The 19,587-nt window shown below is 37.3% G+C and overlaps 1 protein-coding gene across 5 annotated transcripts in view; it reads right to left on the reverse strand.

Annotated features, from left to right (window-relative positions):
- The window catches only part of LOC150109624 (oxysterol-binding protein-related protein 6-like), a 695,026-nt gene that overhangs the window by 323,792 nt on the left and 351,647 nt on the right, over positions 1-19,587 (reverse strand). For all 5 annotated transcript variants that reach the window (XM_090409290.1, XM_090409281.1, XM_090409257.1 and 2 more), the window contains one exon: positions 10,605-10,699. In XM_090409290.1, the coding sequence (XP_090265416.1) occupies positions 10,605-10,699 (95 nt within the window). The remainder of the gene's footprint in view (positions 1-10,604; positions 10,700-19,587) is intronic.

Consider the following 19,587-nt stretch of genomic DNA (forward strand, 5'->3'; position numbering starts at 1 on the left):
TAAAGGCATTTGACAGGGTGCGACATGATAAGCTGATATTTAAGTTGCAGCACATAGGATTGGATGTCAGGTTGGTCAACTGGATTCAGGATTGGCTGTCTGATAGGTATCAGAGAGTTGTGTATGGTGGGGACCGTTTCAAGGAGGCAGAAGGTTACAAGTGGGATCCCACAGGGCTCAGTACTGGGACCTATATTGTTTAATCTTTATATCAATGACACTGTCAGTGGATTGCAGGGGATATTCAGTTTTTTGCAGATCATGTGAAGCTGGGAAAGGTTATTAGTAATAGTGCAGATGTCATAGCCCTGCAAGAGGATTTGAATAAACTAGACAGATGGGCAAATGAATGGGGATACCGGTTTAATGCAGCAAAATGCAAGGTCTTGAGGTTTGCGACACATCGATGGGACACATTGCTGTTACACTTACACTATTGTTCTAAAATTTGGTCCCCAGGATTTGAAGGGAATAAATTAACTGTGGAAAGGATACAGAGGTGGATAACAAAGATGGTTTCAGGACTGTACAACGTTAGTTATGAGGATCGGCTGAGGGAATGTAGACTGCAGAGTTTGGTGGACAGAATAAGGAGATTGAGACTTTAAAACTGTTGAGAGGTGGTTATAGGGTTGACACTGGGGAGTTCTTTTGCTTGGTGGAACAGCAGGAAGGAGTGATGACGAGTTGCCATCACTGGAAGTTATGAAAGGAAGATGTGAGCAAGAGGGTAAGGAGTGATTTCTTTGAATGGACGGTGGTTGAACAGTGGAATGCAATGCTTGATAGAGTGGTGAGAGCGAGAAAGGTCAATGAGTGGTATGAAAGACTGTGTTTCCTAGAAAGGACCTCCTGCGATGAGTCTTTTGACTCCACTGTGGCCTGAATAATAATAATAATAATAATAATGTCTAATACTATTCAAAATTAAGTGGATACTGAATATCACATTATTTCTTAGCTGAATAAGAAACTCAAAGAGAGGAAATCTAATCTAAGAGTTTCATGCCGAATATAGAAAACTATATAAAGATAAAGATTGGCGAGTGCAAGCATAAGCCAACACCTGGCAGTGCAATGCTAGGGCAACTCATAGTAAAGGTGGAGTAAGTTCCGATCACTGTTATTAGTATTTTCCCATAATGTAAAACACAACTCCTAGGAGATGTATTACTGTTCTACATTATGAGAGAAGGTCACTACCCAGACCGGTTTCGACCTTTTTTGAGGTCTCATCAGTGAGTAGGTAAATCTAGATGTAATAATATAGTCCTTATAAGGACTGGCTTAAAGGGGCGAAGCAAGAATGCTTTTCATCTTCTCCATTATCTGTAGAGGACAGTGTAGGGATAAGGTGTTATTGAGCTATTAAAGCTCTGATCATGGCAGGAGGGTAACAGGAATAGCCGAGCCTCAGTTAGGACTTCATTGGCTACAGCATTGCCATCCATTACCCTCCAAGGGTATTATTAATCACTGCATCTCACGGTCGACTATCTGTTTCCTAGCTTCCGTAATACTTAGGTTTCAGTGGTCAGAACTTATATCTTTACTGTACGAGTTGCCAAAAAAGGTGCACATATACAATTACTGAAATAAGAGCCAACAGGCTTCACTTTGACAAAGTAAAATTATTCAAAATTAAGTGGATATTGAATACCACATTAATTCTTAGCCGAATAAGAAACTCAAAGATAGGAAATCTAATCTAAGAGTTTCATGCCGAATATAGAAAACTATACAAAGATAAAGATCGCCGAGTCCAAGCAGTGGTAGGGTGACTTGTAGTAAAGGTGGAGTAAGATCCGATCACTGTTCTTAGTATTTTCCCATAATGTAAAACACAACTCCTAGGAGATGTATTACTGTTCTACATTATGAGAGGTCACTATCCAGATCGGTTTCAACCTTTTTTGAGGTCTCATCAGTGAGTATTTCAGTAATTGTATTTGTGCACCTTTTTTGGACTTGTACAGTAAAGATATAAGTTCTGACCACTGAAATCTTAGTATTACATCTAGGTCTACCTACTCACTGATGAGACCTCAAAAAAGGTCGAACCGGTCATGGTAGGGACCTTCTCTCATAATGCAGAACAGTAATACATCTCCTAGGAGTTGTGTTTTACATTATGGGAAAATACTAAGAACAGTGATCGGAGCTTACTCCACCTTTACTACGAGTCACCCTAGCATTGCACTACCAGGTGTTGGCTTACGCTTGGACTCGCCGATCTTTATCTTTATATAGTTTTCTATATTCGGCATGAAACTCTTAGATTGGATTTCCTATCTTTGAGTTTCTTATTCGGCTAAGAAATAATGTGATATTCAATATCTACTTAATTTTGAATAATTTTACTTTGCGAAGTGAAGCCTGTTGGCTCTTATTTCAGTAATTGCATTTGTGCACCTTTTTTGGCAACTTGTAGAGAGTAAAGATATAAGTTCTGACCACTGAAACCTTAGTATTGCATCTAGGTCTACCTACTCACTGATGAGCCAGGTGTTGGTTTATGCTTGGACTCACCGATCTTTATCTTTATATAGTTTTCTATATCTTTATATAGTTTTCTATATTCGCATGAAACTCTTAGATTAGATTTCCTATATTTGAGTTTCTTATTCGGCTAAGAAATAATGTGGTATTCAATATCCACTTAATTTTGAATAATTTTACTTCACCGAAGTGAAGCCTGTTGGCTCTTATTTCAGTAAATGTCTAATACATTAACCTGCCTAGCCTGACCTCTTTTGGTGAGGAAAAAAATTAACAATTATAAATTCATTACATTAGCCAATCAGAAATTTCTATTATTAACATCCAGCTGTAATTTTTTCCCTCACTACAAGACGGGCTGGTGCTAACCACTTTCGAATGTAGTGTGTATATATACTTGTACATTCCTGAAGACAACCATAATGTGAAGTTCAAAATGTGGAAGATAATTTTGATATGATTAAAGTTATCTCAAAACAGTAACTGACTCCTTAAATATAATAAAGTAAGCTCTACTAGTGTTTTAATTTATATATTTAATCCTGATGATGACTCTTCTCTTAATATTTAAAACTTACAGTGAACACAGCTATCAATATTTAGTAATTTTCTCATCAGCTGTTGCTAGTTACATAGTATGAAGAATTTACTTTAGCATGAAAATATGAATGCATAAATTATGTCAGCTCAAATATAAATTATAAACAATGGTGTGCAATATCAGAATTTCAGAATATTTTAATAGCTTTTCACAAATCAAGTAAAACAATAAAAATAATGGCATTTTCTTTTAATAGCAGTTGGAAAAAACTTGGGATTGATTCTTGTCATGACACAAGAAGTCACCTTTATTATCAGGTGGCACTCCCATCACTCAAACCATCTTGGTTACAGTTTGATTTACGAAGAAGAAATTACTCCTTCTCTGTTAGTAACTAATTGGCAAGACATTTAAGTTGCTTTCGAATTCAAAAGTAAACAAAATGGATAGATTTAAAGGCTGATGACAAGGACATGGACTAGAAAAATAATCTATTTAACTACTTAAATTAATTTAATTAATTTGGACAATTCAATTAATTAAATTAATTAATTGAATTGTCCAAAGCATAGGCAGACATAGCCATACAATGAACAATGAGTCGAATTTTGAGTAAAAAAGGATATAAAAATTGCAATAATATCAAGAAAAAGTTGAGAAGTGCTTAAAACTAACTGATAATTATATATAATTTTATATATAATTAACAAATGAGAGAGAGAGAGAGAGAGAGGGGGGGAAGCAGGAGTAGTACTGAGAATAGATAGAATCTTAGAAAAGAAGGTACTTAACTATATTATTTGGAATGAAAAAATAACAATTCAGGATTAAATTATGAGAATATTTTCTGTCACTGGAGTATATGCATTGATGGAAGGTAATGATGATAGTAATTGAAGTTTTTTTTTTTTTTTTCCTGCAGCAAGAAGTGCTGAATACAGTGAATACACCTGACTACATAGTGGTGATGGGAGACAAATGCTAGAACTGGTAACAGTAAAATTAATTTATTCAGAAATGGGGAAAAAGGCTAATAGACTATGTAATTCATAATAATTTTAAAATTCCAAACATATGCTTCCCACAAAACGATTCTTTAAATATATCTGGTTGGCACAAGAACACATATCAATAGCAGACTATATATAATAATTAACAACAAATTAGCAAAATATGCTGGGCAGCTGCAGCTCTTGTATTAACAGGTGCAACAGAAAGTGGAGGAATGATAGTTGCCAATTCATTGGAAGTAACTTTAACATAGTGCTGAAACACTGTGCCTGTGAGATAACACAGGGATCATTTATGAGCCTAAATGCATGCCTCTGAGGGAATCAAGGATCACCACCCCCAAATATATGAACAGTATTCTAAAAATTGGTGTGGGATTTGTATATAGTGAAGAGTTAGAGAGTGTAAAATAGGCTCTTGAACAAAAGAGAATGTCAAGTTTTTTGGATGCTAAGGAGGTTATTGATGTGATGTGTTTATGCCAGAAAAGACTGGAAGTAAATGTTAGTCCAAGCAAAAAGATCTGATCTGGTCTGGTGATTTGTGTATTATTGAGGGTAAGAGTAGGGGAGCTGAGATCTCTTTTGCATGAAAAAAAGAAAGACTGAGTTTTGGTGACTTTGAATATAAGGTTTTCCTTACCCCATTGAAAGATAGTATGTAGATCAATTTTCAAGGCATTAGTTGTAGATGATCTTGCGGCCTGTGATGTCGGAGTACTGCATGGGTTATCAAATGACATGGAGAGTACTATCATCTACAAAGCTCTGGATAAGATTAGTGGTTATTGTGAGTAGGTCATTTATGTACAGGAGATAAAGAGGAAGGATATGACAGAGCCTTGGGGCACTCCAGCATTGGTGGTGAAGCTCAAAGAGAGGGAGCCATTTACTATAACTTGCAGAGAACGACCACCGAGAAAGCTGTTATCAAATCACAGAGAGTGGCAGGAAGAGCAAAGGACGGCAATTTCTTTATAGGCCTCGATGGCATACATGGTCGAAAGCTTTAAAAATGTCAACGGAGAGAGCACAAGGTTCTCCAAACTGTTCCAATGGTATGTGCCCAGTTATGGGTGATGTGAGTTAGGAGGTCAGCCATATATCTTAAATGTGGAATCCATACTGGTGGTCAGTGATTAACTGGTGGGCCTCTAAGCAGTAGAGGAGTTGGCTATTGATGACTTCCTCCATTATTTTGGAGAGGACAGAGGTGATGGCAATTGGTCAGTAGATTTCTACTGATACCCGTCTTGTCTTTTGGAATAGGATAGATATAAGACTTCTTCCATGCACTGGGATAAATACCAGATATGGATAATAAATTATACAGATAATGTGGGATGGGTGTTAGCTCTGAAGCATAATGCTTGAGAACAACTGGAGAGATGTCGTCAGGACCAAAAGAATTTTTTTAGCATCTAAGCTTTTTAGCAGTTTCCTGATTTCTTTTGTCAAAAAACTAAAGGAAGCACACGGTGCTTGGATTCCGGTATGGTAGGAGGCGGTTTCCCTTGGTCGTCAGTGCAGGAGTTTGAGGAAAAGTGACACCAGGAGGTCAGCTTTATCTTTGGGTGAAGTAATAACAAGGGTGCCATCAGGATGAGAAAGAGGTGGAAGTGCAGGAGAGCAGAAGTTGAGTCCATCGGCCTTAGCATATGACTAAAAGGCATGGCCTCCATTTGGATAGAAGGTGAGTGGGGGCCTTTATGAAATAGGCTTTGGATCTACTGATGACTTATTTGCATTTGCTGTGTACTTTGGTACAGGGAGAATATGAAGCTGGAGTTCTTGATGCAAGCCATATGAAGTAAGCTGAATATTTTCTTTGACACACATTTTTGGTTGAACCAGGACTTGGAAAGTGAATGAGGGTTATGGGTTGAATGAGCGATGAAGACCTTCATACCAGTGACAACAATTTCCGTGACTCATCCCCAGCAGGTGTTAGGGTCAGGTGAGTGGAAGCAACAGTGAGACCAAGGAAAGGAGGACTAGAAATTCCAGAGGTCATCCTAATTGGTTTCTTTGTAGTGCCAGAGGATGTGAGGTCAGGAGTGGTTGGAGGAGACTTGTACGAGATTGTGGTCTGAGTTGCCAAGAGGAGAGGTTACCTCTACAATGTATCTGGAAGGAGAACTGGTCAAAATGAGATCATGTTAGTTCATTACTTATAGCAAAGACTTTCTGCTTCTTTTCCTGTCTGGTTGGTGGTGTTGAAGTAAGGGAGCCAGCTAGAATTGTGGACATTGAGGTCACCCAGGAAGATGATCTGATTATCTGGATAGCTGGATTGTAGGTGGTCAAGTTTCACAAAGAAGAAGAAGAATATGAAGAAATCTGAGTGGTTATTAGTGTTTGTAAACTGGTAAATGCAACAAATGAAAGTTACTAAATGGGGCTAGAAAACATTGAGCCAGAGAAGATCAAAAGCAGAGGATTCTAAATTAGCCATTCTCTGGCAGGTGATTTCCATTTTCACAAAGGCACAGGTGCAAATTTTGTAGTGAAAAGAATCGTGAAGTGTGTCGCTTGAGCACTGGAGGTGGACAGTAGTAGATGTAGCTGTGATCTGGGTTTCTGTCATGAATAAGACATCTGGTCTGGAAGACAGCAAGTGATTGTTGACATTATTTATGTTTCTGTTGATGCCATGAATGTTAGTAAAGTTTATATGCGAATGAGTGTTTAGTAAAGAGATTCTAGCATACTTTACATGTGGCTGGTTGTGATGATACGTTTTTGATGGGGATTTGCTTTTGTTGCAGTGCCAGTGTTATTGAGTCTTCATAAGTTTGATCAGAATCATGAAAGGCATTATCAGTTCCCTTGCACATTCTCTTAAAACGCAAGCCAATATCCCATCCAATCCCACAGCTGTATTTGCATTCAGATTCTGCAATATCCCAGGTACTTACAATCATCAACTTCTGTTCTCACATCAGCCCCTGTCATCTCTGCCATAACAATATCTTCACTTGGAAGATATACCCATGCAAAATGGTGTGGTTACTCAGTAACACAACAATATTGTTTGCCTCTGCTACCTCTCTACCATTTGTGCTCATTAAAGTTTCCCTTTCATAGTCATTCTTCCTCCTACTTGCAACATAATAAAAAAACTCTTTGGGATATCTTTACAGCTGCTCAGCTAATTTCTTCTCATAATCTGATTTTGCTTTCCTTACCATACTGGTCACCTTTCTTGCCTGTTCCTTGTATTGTTCAAAAGTTATCTGGTCATATTTCTCCTTATATATCCTCCACATCTTCGTTTTTTGCAGCTCTTCCTTAATGATATTATTCAACCATCTAACTTCTACCCAATTTATCCTCCTGATCTTGGGTATACAGTGTGATACTGCTTCCTCTAGATACCTCTTAACTATCCCCCATGCACTGTGAATATCCTTCTCCTGCAAATCTTTATGTTGTGGTACTGCTTCAAGGTGCCTTCTAAGTGTATCATAATCACCTACCTTGTAGCTACACATATACCCCTTCTCAGTGCTTTTTTTCTGGAAAAAAGGTGCAGGTACTCACCATGAATATGTTATTACAACAACTTCCACACTTTTAACATATACTCCAATATACCCTCATCATCTCTAGATCACGTCATGCTTTTGGTATCAACTGCAGAGTGATGGCCTTGGAACAGCCATGAGTCCACATATTTGCTAGGTTGAAATGAGTGAGAAGAGGTCCTACTATCCTGATGAACATCAGTGCAGAAGTTGTTAGTACAAGCAGAGATGACCTAGAAGAAGTTACTATAAGATTCATCTGAGAGAAACCGCTTTCACATTCACTGGAAGATATTGCAATTCTGACCAAAGTATGCTTTAAAGGAAGTAGTATGTCCAGGACTTTATTTTCTTGAAGATATTCACGGAAACCACGAACTGCTTCTATTTCATTTAAGTGAAATTTGCATGCTAACTTTTTAATTTCAGCTTCACCAAATGTTAGATGTTTCCCAGGACCAATACTTGGAATCTAAAATCTTAGCACATTCAGGCAAATCAACATCATCTCCTTCAAGCAGATGCTTTACAACAACTTCCTTCAGACTTTTATAGAAAGTAGATGAATTTTGCAGGACTAGGAAACTTCTCTTGCATTAGCCTCCTTACACTATTACACACACCAAACAACACGGCTGCACCATCATAAGTTACAGACAATAAATATTCCTTTATAAGTAATCTTCAGGTAATCCTAAACACTCAAGATGACAAATTAAAAAGTTTAGAATTCCTCTAGCAGTTACATCTGATAATTCGATCAAATTCAGGAAAAGACTCACAGGAGCTGAAAGTTCAGGAAGAACTACACTAACAATAACAATCAATGTTGTTGTGTTACAGTTGTCGATTCATCAATAAGTAACGATATTTTGTTCTTGGAGTTCACTATATTGTCCATTAATGTTTTTCTCATTTCATTTGCAATATGGCTCACAATGTTAATGCAAGCATTTGCAGAATGAAGAATATATCCTATGTCTAGGCCATTAAGTTCTTGTAAATTTATTTTGTCTTCAAAGTTGTTAAATGATTGATTTCTCCTTGCAACTTTGTAAGCGGTTCGAAACACTTTTTCTGTTACATCTTTATTATAAGACAAAGTATTTAGGAAAACTTTCTCTAATGTTTTGTTTTTTGCTTCTGATTTTATTTTTTGGCATGTTTGTGCACTGCACTCTCCTTATGATCATAATACACACCCTTTGGCAACTCCTATAGGTTAGGATGACCTCTCATTGCTTCTGCCTTTGTATCTCCACTACTGGGCCTGGCTCCCACTGACGAGACCTCAATAAAGGTTGAAACCGATATGGGTAGTGGCCCTTGCCTTAATGCATAGCATTACACATATCCACAAGGAGATGTGCTTTGCATTATGGGAAATACTGAGATAGGAGTGATGAGATCTTTCTCCACCTTTGCAACGAGTTACCTGGTGTTGCACTACCTTACCCCAGTCCTGATGATACTTTCAGGCGCAAACTTCGTTTGCTCACACTTGGATAAAGGATTAAACTAAACTTATTATAGTCTAACCAAGTGAAAAATAAACTCTCAAAATCTCCTTATGATCGTAAATATTTTTTTCTTAATATTAACTGTTGTTTGCGAGATTCTCCAAAATGACTGATGTTACCATTTGCCCACTCTGCTGAAATTTTCATTCCCATGTGTTTATTGACAGCAAGACTTCCGACATCAAACAACACACTTTACAGCCCAACATCTTATTCTTGACATACAGCAACTCATTTCTCTTGCAGAAATCATTTTTCTGCAAAAGTGACCAACATTCGGGCCAATCATTATCAGAATCTGCTTCCTTTTGACCACATGGATCTTTGGTCTTGGTTTTGTGGTCCTCTTCACCAAGTGTATTTTCGGTGCTAGTTTCTGTTTTACAGGATAACAAGTAGATTCAACAATTTCTGTCTTCAGCCTTCCTTTTTTTCCTCATTGGCATAAAGTAACTACTTATTTTATTCATTTTGAACAATGATTGCACTGATTTAACTTAGATTAATTCAAAACTCACGTGAACACCTGCCTATTGCAGAGTGAATATAGAAATGATAAACTGATATTGCAAGCAATCGGAAGTGAACACAACTTCCTGTTTCTGGTTGCGTACCAACCTATGAAACAGGAAAGCAGGGTACCAACTTATGAGTAATCAAAACTGAAAATTCAATTTGTGAACACAGTACCAGAAATATTTATAGTACATTTTGCTGTCAATAAATTGCAAATTTTAATAAACTTAAGAAAAAAAGGTGCCGGTACTGCGTACAGTTGCAAAAACCACCAGAAAAAAAGCACTGACCCTTCTTAATGTGATGGGAATATCCATGTTTTTTGCTACCTCCCAAGTCAAGACCACATGATCACTTTCTCCGATTGGAAGCAATGTTTTATGTTCCTTTTTCCTTCTTTATTTTAAATTTTAAAATTCTTAGTTAGTTTAGTTAATTTCTTCATTATCTGGTTTATTTATTGCTTTTGGCTATTTGATAAGATCCATGCTCAGACTATGAGCTCTTCATCTTCAACCTCTCCTAATTACACACCAACTCATTCTAATCAAGTCCTGATCCAGAGTGCTGTATCATCTTTACTTTCAAATAATGCACACCGGTATGTTAAACTTCATAATCCTTATTTGATATAATCCCATTTATGTAGCGGCTCTGTAACCTAGTTGAATAAATTTGAAAGGGGTGCTCCATCGCCAAAATAGTTTTGCTTTCTCTGTAATTTTTTACACATTAGGAGCAACATGATTTTCAGAAGTTGAAAACATTAATGTTTTTAATTTAAATCAAAGTATGGAACCCTATTAATCTAAATTTCTGTCATATATATATAATAATTGGTAATAATATATTCAACCACTTCTGATCCTGCTTCTATGATTACATGTTTATTTTTAATTGTATAACACATATTTATGAATCTTTTATGTCTAATCAATTTATTGACTATTTTTTTTTAAGTAACTAGGTCAGAAAAATACTTGAGACTTACTTCTAGATGACTACCTGCAGACACACTAGATCCTGCTTCTAATTGTTGTAGAAGATTTGTTAATTGATATAGCTTGTCCTGCAAGCTTGAAAAATCTATTAAGGGTAAATCAAATGTTTCAAAAAAATTAAAAAAAAAGCTGATAAAAACAGTAAAATTTATAAAATTAAGGATCTGCTGCAAACATTAAAACTAATGTCTAATATTGGGAATCTAAAATAAGTCATTTAAACATCAGGGCTTGACAAATTATGCAAAACATTGTTTGCCATGCAAAAAATGTACTTACCTAATTTCTTTAATGATATGTCCCAATAGTTCACAGGAAGAACAATGATAGCAATATTAATTTTAAGATTTTTTTTATTTTTATCTACCCTATAATATAAAATGATAAGCTTTTTTTTGTAACGTTTTTGTGTCACATTTTTTGTCAAGTTATTTGAAACGTTTTGAAACTCACGGGCTACCCTGAGTGTTGAGTCTTCAAAATTCAAGGAGAACCGGCCTACCAATCCGGAACTCAGGGGGAGGGGGAGGGGACCTCTTTTGAGTCTTCAAAATTCAAGTCATCAGAATTCAAGGAGAACTGGCCTACCAGTCCAGAACCAGTGGTGAGCAATGGAAATTTTAACAAGGGCTCGCATCGTCGAGCAAAATAAAAACAAAAAAAAAGGCCTAACTTAGCTCTAATAATACTTATATTGCAACTTTGTAGAGCTTCTGACAGATATGATAATCCTGTAGGATATCAATCATTAATGCTAGATCTTTTAAAAATTCGAAATTGAGAAGTCGGTTTAAAAAACCCTTATATTAATCGTTCGATGCAAAATGCTTGTATAAAGCTGGGTAATTTCTCCACAAAGCAAGAGCCGTTCGTAAACTGCAAGCTGCCCATCATGGTCCAAACACATGGCTGATCTTTAAAATTTCGATACCAAGGTCTTTTGCAATCGTATTTAATTCTCGTTGATTTTTTGGTGATTGATGATAAAAAGCATATAATTTATCCACAAATATTTCGAAATGATTTATTTCTTTAATGTTTTTTATTGAATCATCTAATGCTAAGTGAAAATGATGAGCGCAATGCCAAATCACATCGTTGGGAAATTTTTGTAGAAGTTTGATTGACACCTGATTTGTTTTACCTAACATTACACTAGCTCCATCAGAACAAAATGCAATGAAATGATTTTCATATAGTTATCAGAAAATCCATATGAATTTAATGTAGCAATTATAGTAGCATGTAGAACTAGAAAATACCAACATTCCACATTGGTATTTTCTAGTTACACAAGATTATTAAACAAGAAGAACAAGGGGCTCGCAAATTTGAGAAAAATTTAACAAAGGGCTTGCATGAGTCTCCGCGAGAGCCCCTAATAGCTCACCACTGGGCGGAACCCCCCCTTTTGAGTCTTCAAAATTTGAGTCATCAGAATTCAAGGAGAACCGGCCTACCAGTCTGGAAATCAGGGAAGGGGGGGAGAGAATAGTCGACAGGGGAGGTACCCCCTTTCAAGTCTTCAAAATTCAAAGAGAACCAGCCTACCAGTCCGGAACTCAGGGGAGTTGGGCACAGTAGGAGACGGGTGGGGGGTCATCAGAATTCAAGGGAAAACCAGCCTACCAGTCCGGAACTCGGGATGGGGGGGGCGTAGGCATCAGGGGGGGCGAATCCCCCTAGTAAGCCTATATATTCCCCAGTGTTGGGTAAAGGCTTCACCCATTACGAGATGTTTTTGGCTCTGCTTCTCCAATGATGAATGAGTATATGAAGGTGGAAGACAATCACAAACATCCATGCCATAGCAGGATTCGAAACTGCAACCTTTCAGCTGGAGAGAAGATACGCTAACCATTCAGCCAACCAGATGGGTGTGAAATGCTAACTTCATTAATTTCTGTTAATGAAGAATAACCCTTTATATGATTCATATTTTTCTATGTTTTTTAATGTTAGAAATATTTTGTTTATTATTATTAAGAGAGATCTCCAGGAAGTCAGGGACTCATTCAGGGAAACAACATACGAGGGTGGTCTCAAAAGTTCTCAGCCTAACAATGAAAAAACAAATTTATAATTTAAAAATTATTTTTATTTTTCAACATTCAAAATCTCCCTCAAGACTAATACATTTATTCCAGCAATGCTACAGTGCCATTGTCCCATCCCTGTAGTTGTTCTCAGTAAGATCTGCAAAATACCTCTCTACAGCTGCAATCACTTCTTGATTCAAAGAAAAACACTGACCAGTGAGGAAGAGTTTTAGTTTTTGGAAGTCAGAGGAAGCCAAATCTGGGGAATAGGGTGGATGTTCCGATTCATACTGCAGATCCCTTAATTCTCCCATTGACAAAACACCTTTGTAGGCAGGTCTGTTGTCCTGATGAAAGATGATTTTTTTTCTTCTACAAACTGGGTCTTTTCTCAAGAATTTTTTTGTGTAGTCTGGTTGAAAGATGGGAATAATATTCCCCAGTTATTTTTTTACCCTTTTTGAGATAATCATCATCATCATCAAATTCCTGTCATGTACCCTCAAGGGGTGTACAGGATATGACAGTACTACATGAAAAAATTACATCATTACTAACTTCCTATCTACAATTTTCCTCCAAATCAGTCTGTTACTTGTCAAGACTCCAACATTATCAGATCTTATATTTCTATCGTCTAAGGCACTTTGTACCGTATCAATCCACCTATATCTTGGTCTTCCTCTGGGTCATTTTCCTGCCAACCTGGCAGAGAACACTTGTTTTGCTAATCTTTCCTCTCCCATTCTATTTAAGTGACCATACCATCTGAGATTAGCTCTGCTAACGCATTCCTGGATGCTGACAATGTCAAGTTCTTTCCTAATATCCTCATTTTTAATATGATATTGCCATTGATGCCATCTGTTCACGCCTCTAATCTTTCTCAGGACTCTCATATCTGCGGTCTCTAGTCTTTGGTCAAGTGTTTTACTTCTGACCCAGCTCTCAGATCCATAAGTTAAAATTGGTTTGAACACAGTCTTGTATACAGCTAATTTAGTGTTCCGACTAATTTCTTTCTTATTCCATATGAATTTATTCAATTGACTTCCCACGATACCAGCTTTGCTGATTCTGTTGTCTATTTCTATATTTAGTTTACCATCTTCAGTAAAAATTGTGCCTAAGTAGCTGAAATGTTTTACTTGTTCCACAGGTTCTCCATTCACAGCACAGTTGACATTTTCAATGATTCTGCCTATTTTCATTGTCTTTGTCTTTTTATTGCTGACCTTCATACCATATCTATTACAACAGCTATTCAATTCAGTCAGAGAATCTTGCAGACTTGTAGCGGATTTATTTAGAAGTATAACATCATCCGCATAAAGCAAAGAGCTGACATTAACATCTCCAATTTTGATATCAGGTTTAATACCACATTCCTTCATAATGTGATCCATATAGATAATGAATAACAAAGGGGATAATGTACATCCTTGTCTCACACCAGATTTAACATTAAACCATCTTTCTGTACTTCCTTCAATTCTAACTGCTGACTCACAACTCAAATAAAGACTAAGTATTGCTTGATATAATGCCCCATTGACACCATATAACTGCAGCGTATTGAATAGCTTCTCTCTTGGCACCTTGTCATATGCCTTTTCCAAATCGACAAAACTTAAATACAGATCTTTGTTATATTCCCATGCTTTCTCGACTATTTGTCGTAAAGTGAAGATCTGATCCTGACAGCCTCTATTTGGCCTGAATCCAGCTTGTTCTTCACCAAGCTTTTCTTCCACAATTCTTCTCAACCGTTTCTCAAGTATACTTGCATAGATCTTGCCAGGAACACTCAGTAGGGAAATACCTCTGTAATTCTCACATTCAGTTTTATTTCCCTTTTTATATATGGGTACTATGAGAGCTCTGCTCCAATCATCGGGAATTCGTTCCTCTGTCCAGGCTTTCTGAACTATGTAGTGCAGCCACTGTAAGACTCTTATACTACAATACTTCAGCATTTCTGGTCGAATATCATCTACTCCTGCTGCCTTTCCACATTTCAAGCCTTTGATGGCTTTTTCTACTTCAAGTATGGATATGTATTCCTGACTGCATGCCTGGTCAGTGTTTTATATCACTGTGCTGTCATCACTGCTTGTTTCATTTAGCAGTTTTTCAAAGTAATTACTCCATACTTCAAGGATATCTTTTTCTCCTGTTTTCATTTCACCTTTATCATCTCTAATTCCTTTTACAACACTCTTTCCTCCATTCCTAAGCTTCTTCAACAACCTCCAGAATATTTTGCCACCTTCTTGATATTTATTTTCTATATTCTTGCCAAAGTCCTCCCATGACTTTTGTTTAGCTAGTTTTACACACTGTTTAGCTTTCTTACATTTGTCTCTGTATTCTGTAAGAGTAAAAGCTGACTTATTTGCCAGGAACTTTTGATATGCTTTTTTTTTTCCTTCACTGCCTCTTTAACTTCCTGTGTCCAGCAGGGAGTTCTGATTTTTTTATCCTTGCACACAACCTCACCACATGCCTCTCTGGCAGAATCAATCAATGTTTCCTTCAGAGTTTGCCACTGAATCTCCAAGGTTTGATTCCTCTTCTCAAACTCTTTCATTTTCTTTTCAATAATATTTCTGTATTTTAGTCTACAGTTCACATCTGAGAGCTGCTCAACTTTTATTCGCTTTAAAACTTTGTTACATGTTATTCTTTTCAATATGAAATTCAATTTTATCTTGCTCAAGACTAGATAGTGATCACTTCCAATTTCAAATCCTCTGTACACTCTGGTGTCCTGCACCAGGGAGAAAACATCACTATCAACAATAACATAGTCAATGAGACTTTTCTTATTCCTAGCCTCTTCTCTCCATGTGAATTTGTGCACATTTTTATGTTGGAACATGGTGTTAGTAATAACCAGTCCATGTCCTGAGCAGAAATCCAACAGGTATTTGCCATTATTATTAGCATTGCTCTTTTCTCCGAATTTCCCAAAATATTTTTGTATGTCTCACAATCATTTCCTACTCTACTATTTAGATCCCCAACAAGGACCAACTTTTCCTTTTTCATTGTGTCAGTTGCTTTTTTCTAAAGCCTCAAAAAATTCCTCCACTTCTACCTTAGTAGAACCTTCTGTGGGACCATAGGCACAAATAAGTCTCATTGTCCAGTTCCCCATTCTCATATTTGCCCACATTACTCTACTTGAGCCTGACTGCCATTCAAGAAGATTAGCCTCGTATTTTGTGTTGAATACTATGGCTACTCCTTCTTTTCCTTGATTGTCATTGCCTGAATATAACATTTTGTATTTATTGCTCAGAAAGATCTCACCAGTTTTGGTCTTTTTTGTTTCAGTCACCCCTATTATGTCGATCTGGTACTTATCTAATTCCTCAGCTAGCTCCATTTCTTTGCCATTCAGGCTTCTTACGTTGATAGTACCGATCTTTAACTCTGGTGATGTTGAGTTGGGGTTTGTTTTCAGATTTGTTCCAGTAGCTGACTTTTCGCTGTTCGCCCTGGTTCCCTGGCGAAAACAACGGGGGCCTTGCTTAACCGGGCGACGCCCCAGCCGGCATGAAATTTTGTCATGTTGTACCATCATTTTTTATTTTGGTTTAACCAATAAGAATACAATTTGGTCGGCTAAATCCCAAATTGCCAGCCCATCCTCGTTCGTTCAGTATCAAAGTAGATACCCAACAGGGTGCACCACGAGAAGGTGAGGATTGGACATTAGGTCAGAAGCCCTGGTCGGTTCTCTGCATTCCTTTAAAGGCTATGTGGAGGTCTCCTCTCAGTTATACAGTTTTGAGATAATTAATAAACAAAATGCCTTCAGCATCCCAAAACAGTGACACCATGACCTTTCCTGCTGATGGAACCGATTTTGTCTTCTTTGACACAGAACAACCAGCTTCTGTCGACTGTTTTGACTGTTGTTTGGATTCTGGTGTGTAATGCTGAATCCAATTCTCATCCATAGTAATAAATTGATGCACAAAATCAGTTTTATTCTTGTTAAAACACTCCAAGCACTGTTCAGAGATTTTCATGCAAGTGCATTTTTGATCTGCTGTGAGCAAGCATGGCACCAATCTTACAGAAAGCATTTTCATTTGCAATTCTTCATGCAAAATATGTTCTTTTGAAATGCCTATAGTCTCAGCAATTTTATGCACTTTGACTTGCCAGTCATCCAATACCATATTGTGCACTTGATCAATGATTTCTGGTGTTGTTACCCTTTTTGGACGTCCTTCACGTAGATCATCTTCAAGGCTGGTATGGCCATGTTTAAACTCGGTAGCCCATTTCTTAATTGTCGAAAACGAAGGAGAAGAGTACCCAAACTTTTATGAACTTCGAATGAATTTATTTTGCTGTTAAACTGTCTTTTACAAAGAATTTTATAACTGCACAATACTCAAACTCAATGTTATCCATTTCAAGTAGTTTGTTTTATACAGTAGCTGTTAAACAAACTACTTGAAAAAATGACTTGCAATTTCACATGGATGCTTATGACAGATGTACCAACTTAGAAAAAAAAACAAATCTTACCGATAGTGTTGCCATCTATGGTCGTGGCTGAGAACCTTTCAGAACACCCTCATACTACACGCACTAGCTGTCATATTTGTTCCTGAATTCATTCACACTGCTTGCACATACAACATCCAATGGCAATCCATTCCAATCATGCATTACTGTATGAGAGAAAAATCTAGATCTCTCCCCTTTCTTAGCAGGATTCATTTTCAGCTTCTAAGGATGTCCTCCCCCCCCCCCATAAAATAAAAATAAAAAATTCCATCGACTGAAATCCTGTATGATCCTTTGTAAGTCTCAATTATATCATCCATCTTTCTCCTGTTTGCTACTGTCCACAGTCTACAAATTCTCAAATTGTCTTCATAATCAGTATTCCACAATCCTCATATCATTTTTAACACTCTTCTTTGCACTCTTTCTGCTGTATCACAATGACAATGGAAATCAGAAATGCACATAACAGTCAATGTAAGATCTGATCAAGGCTTTGCAAAGAGGCAAAATGATTGTATTTGCAGTCTTCACTATATGACCTATATCCACTAACATTCCAAGATCTCTAGCCTCATCAGTTTCTTCTAGCATAATCCCACCAATATAATGAGGAGCTGAGCGTTTAGGAGTAGCAGTAGCATAAAATAAATGATGCATGGGAACTTACAAAGAAATACATAACAGCACAAATGTACAAATGTATCCTAAAGGCCAAAAGGCTGAATAAGGTAGGTGTAAAATGGATGAATGTGCAGCTTAAGTATGAACTCTGGATAAAGAAAGTACTTTGGAGGAAGTACAAGATGAATAATGGTAATCAGTCACATGAAGAATTTAAACAACAAGCCAGGAGAGTGACTCAGTTAGTAAGGAAAACAAAAGTAGAGTATAAGCAGAAATTGGCAACTCAGGCTAAGAAAAACCCTACAGAGTTTTTTAGATATGTGGTAAGTAGAAGGAAGGATGATCATGGAAAGATGAAGTTAAGGAATGAAAGTGGTAGAATGGTAACTGCTACAGAAGACATTGTTGAAGTATTCAGTGATCAATTTATAAGGGTGTTTCATCCTGATCATGATTCCACCCTGAGAATGTGAGTGAGCAGGAGGTATTTGAGGAAATAAATAACCTTGATGTGAGTAAGGCATTAGGATTTGAAGACATATCACCATGCATCTTGAGGGAATTGTCAGTAGCATTGGCATGGCTGTTTATTAAATCTTACAACAGCACAGATACCAAGGGAGTGGAAGGAGGGTAAAATTGTTCCACTGCATAAAGGTGGTGATAAGGCTGTAGCTTCAAATTATTGGCTGGTCTCTATATCTGGAGTTGTGGTGAAGGTTCTGGAGAGATTGGTGAGAAGTAGGATACAGAAATGGATTAATAACAGCAGTATTCTCTGTGGTTATCAGCATGGGTTTGTTAAGGGGAGATCATGTTTCATTAACCTATTTATGTACTATAACAAGGTGACAAATACCTTGGACAGGGGAGATGCATATACAGTGGTGTACTTAGATTTTGGAAAAGCTTTTGATAGATTGACACATGACATCTCTTAATAAATTGAAATAGATTGGATTGGATAACAGATTTCTGACTTGGATCAGTGACTGGTTGTCGAATAGGAATCAGAGAGTTGTATATCGGAGTGTGGTATCCCAAAAGAGAAAGGTCACTAGTGGTGTGCGCCACAGGGGTCAGTTTTGGGGCCATTGGTGTTCAATTTGTATTGTTAATGATATTGGATTGGGTTTAACTAGTGATATCCAGCTGTTTGCAGATGATGCAAAACTGGGGAGAGCAATGCACAGTCAAGCTGATGTTAATGCCTTACAAGAGGACTTGAATAGATTGCATGAATGGGCAGGTAAGTGGAACTTTCAGTTCAATGTTGCCAAGTGTAAGGTTTTGAGATTTGGTAAGCAACGATGGGATGCAAAGTATACACTTGGTGGGGAAACTTTAAGAGAAGTAGAAGAAATGAGAAATGGACAAGGACTTGAAATTCAGGGGCTACATTGTACAAGTTGTGAAGACATCACATCGAATAATGACAATGATGTGGAGAACAGTGACATGCAGAAATAGAGAGGTTATGATTCCCTTGTATAAGGCCTTGATCAGGCCTCATATGGATTATTGTGCACAGATTTGATCGCCAGGTTTTCATTTCATGGTGACGAGGATATGTTGGAAAGGGTACAGAAAAGATTCACAAAGGTAGTCAATGGTCTTTGGAATGTGGAGTATGAGGACAGATTGAGAGAACGTAAGTTGCAGAGCTTCATGAATAGGAGGAAGGGGGGGGGATTATGATTGAGACATATAAGCTGGTCAGGGGTTGTTATCAGGTAGACATGGAAGAGATTTTTCATAGAATGGGAGAGGGGAGTGG

The sequence above is a fragment of the Typopeltis vanoorti genome, chromosome 2 (genome assembly GCF_054136105.1).
Source record: "Typopeltis vanoorti isolate ZY-2024b chromosome 2, IOZ_Tvanoo_1.0, whole genome shotgun sequence".
In the NCBI taxonomy this organism is placed as follows: domain Eukaryota; kingdom Metazoa; phylum Arthropoda; class Arachnida; order Uropygi; family Thelyphonidae; genus Typopeltis; species Typopeltis vanoorti.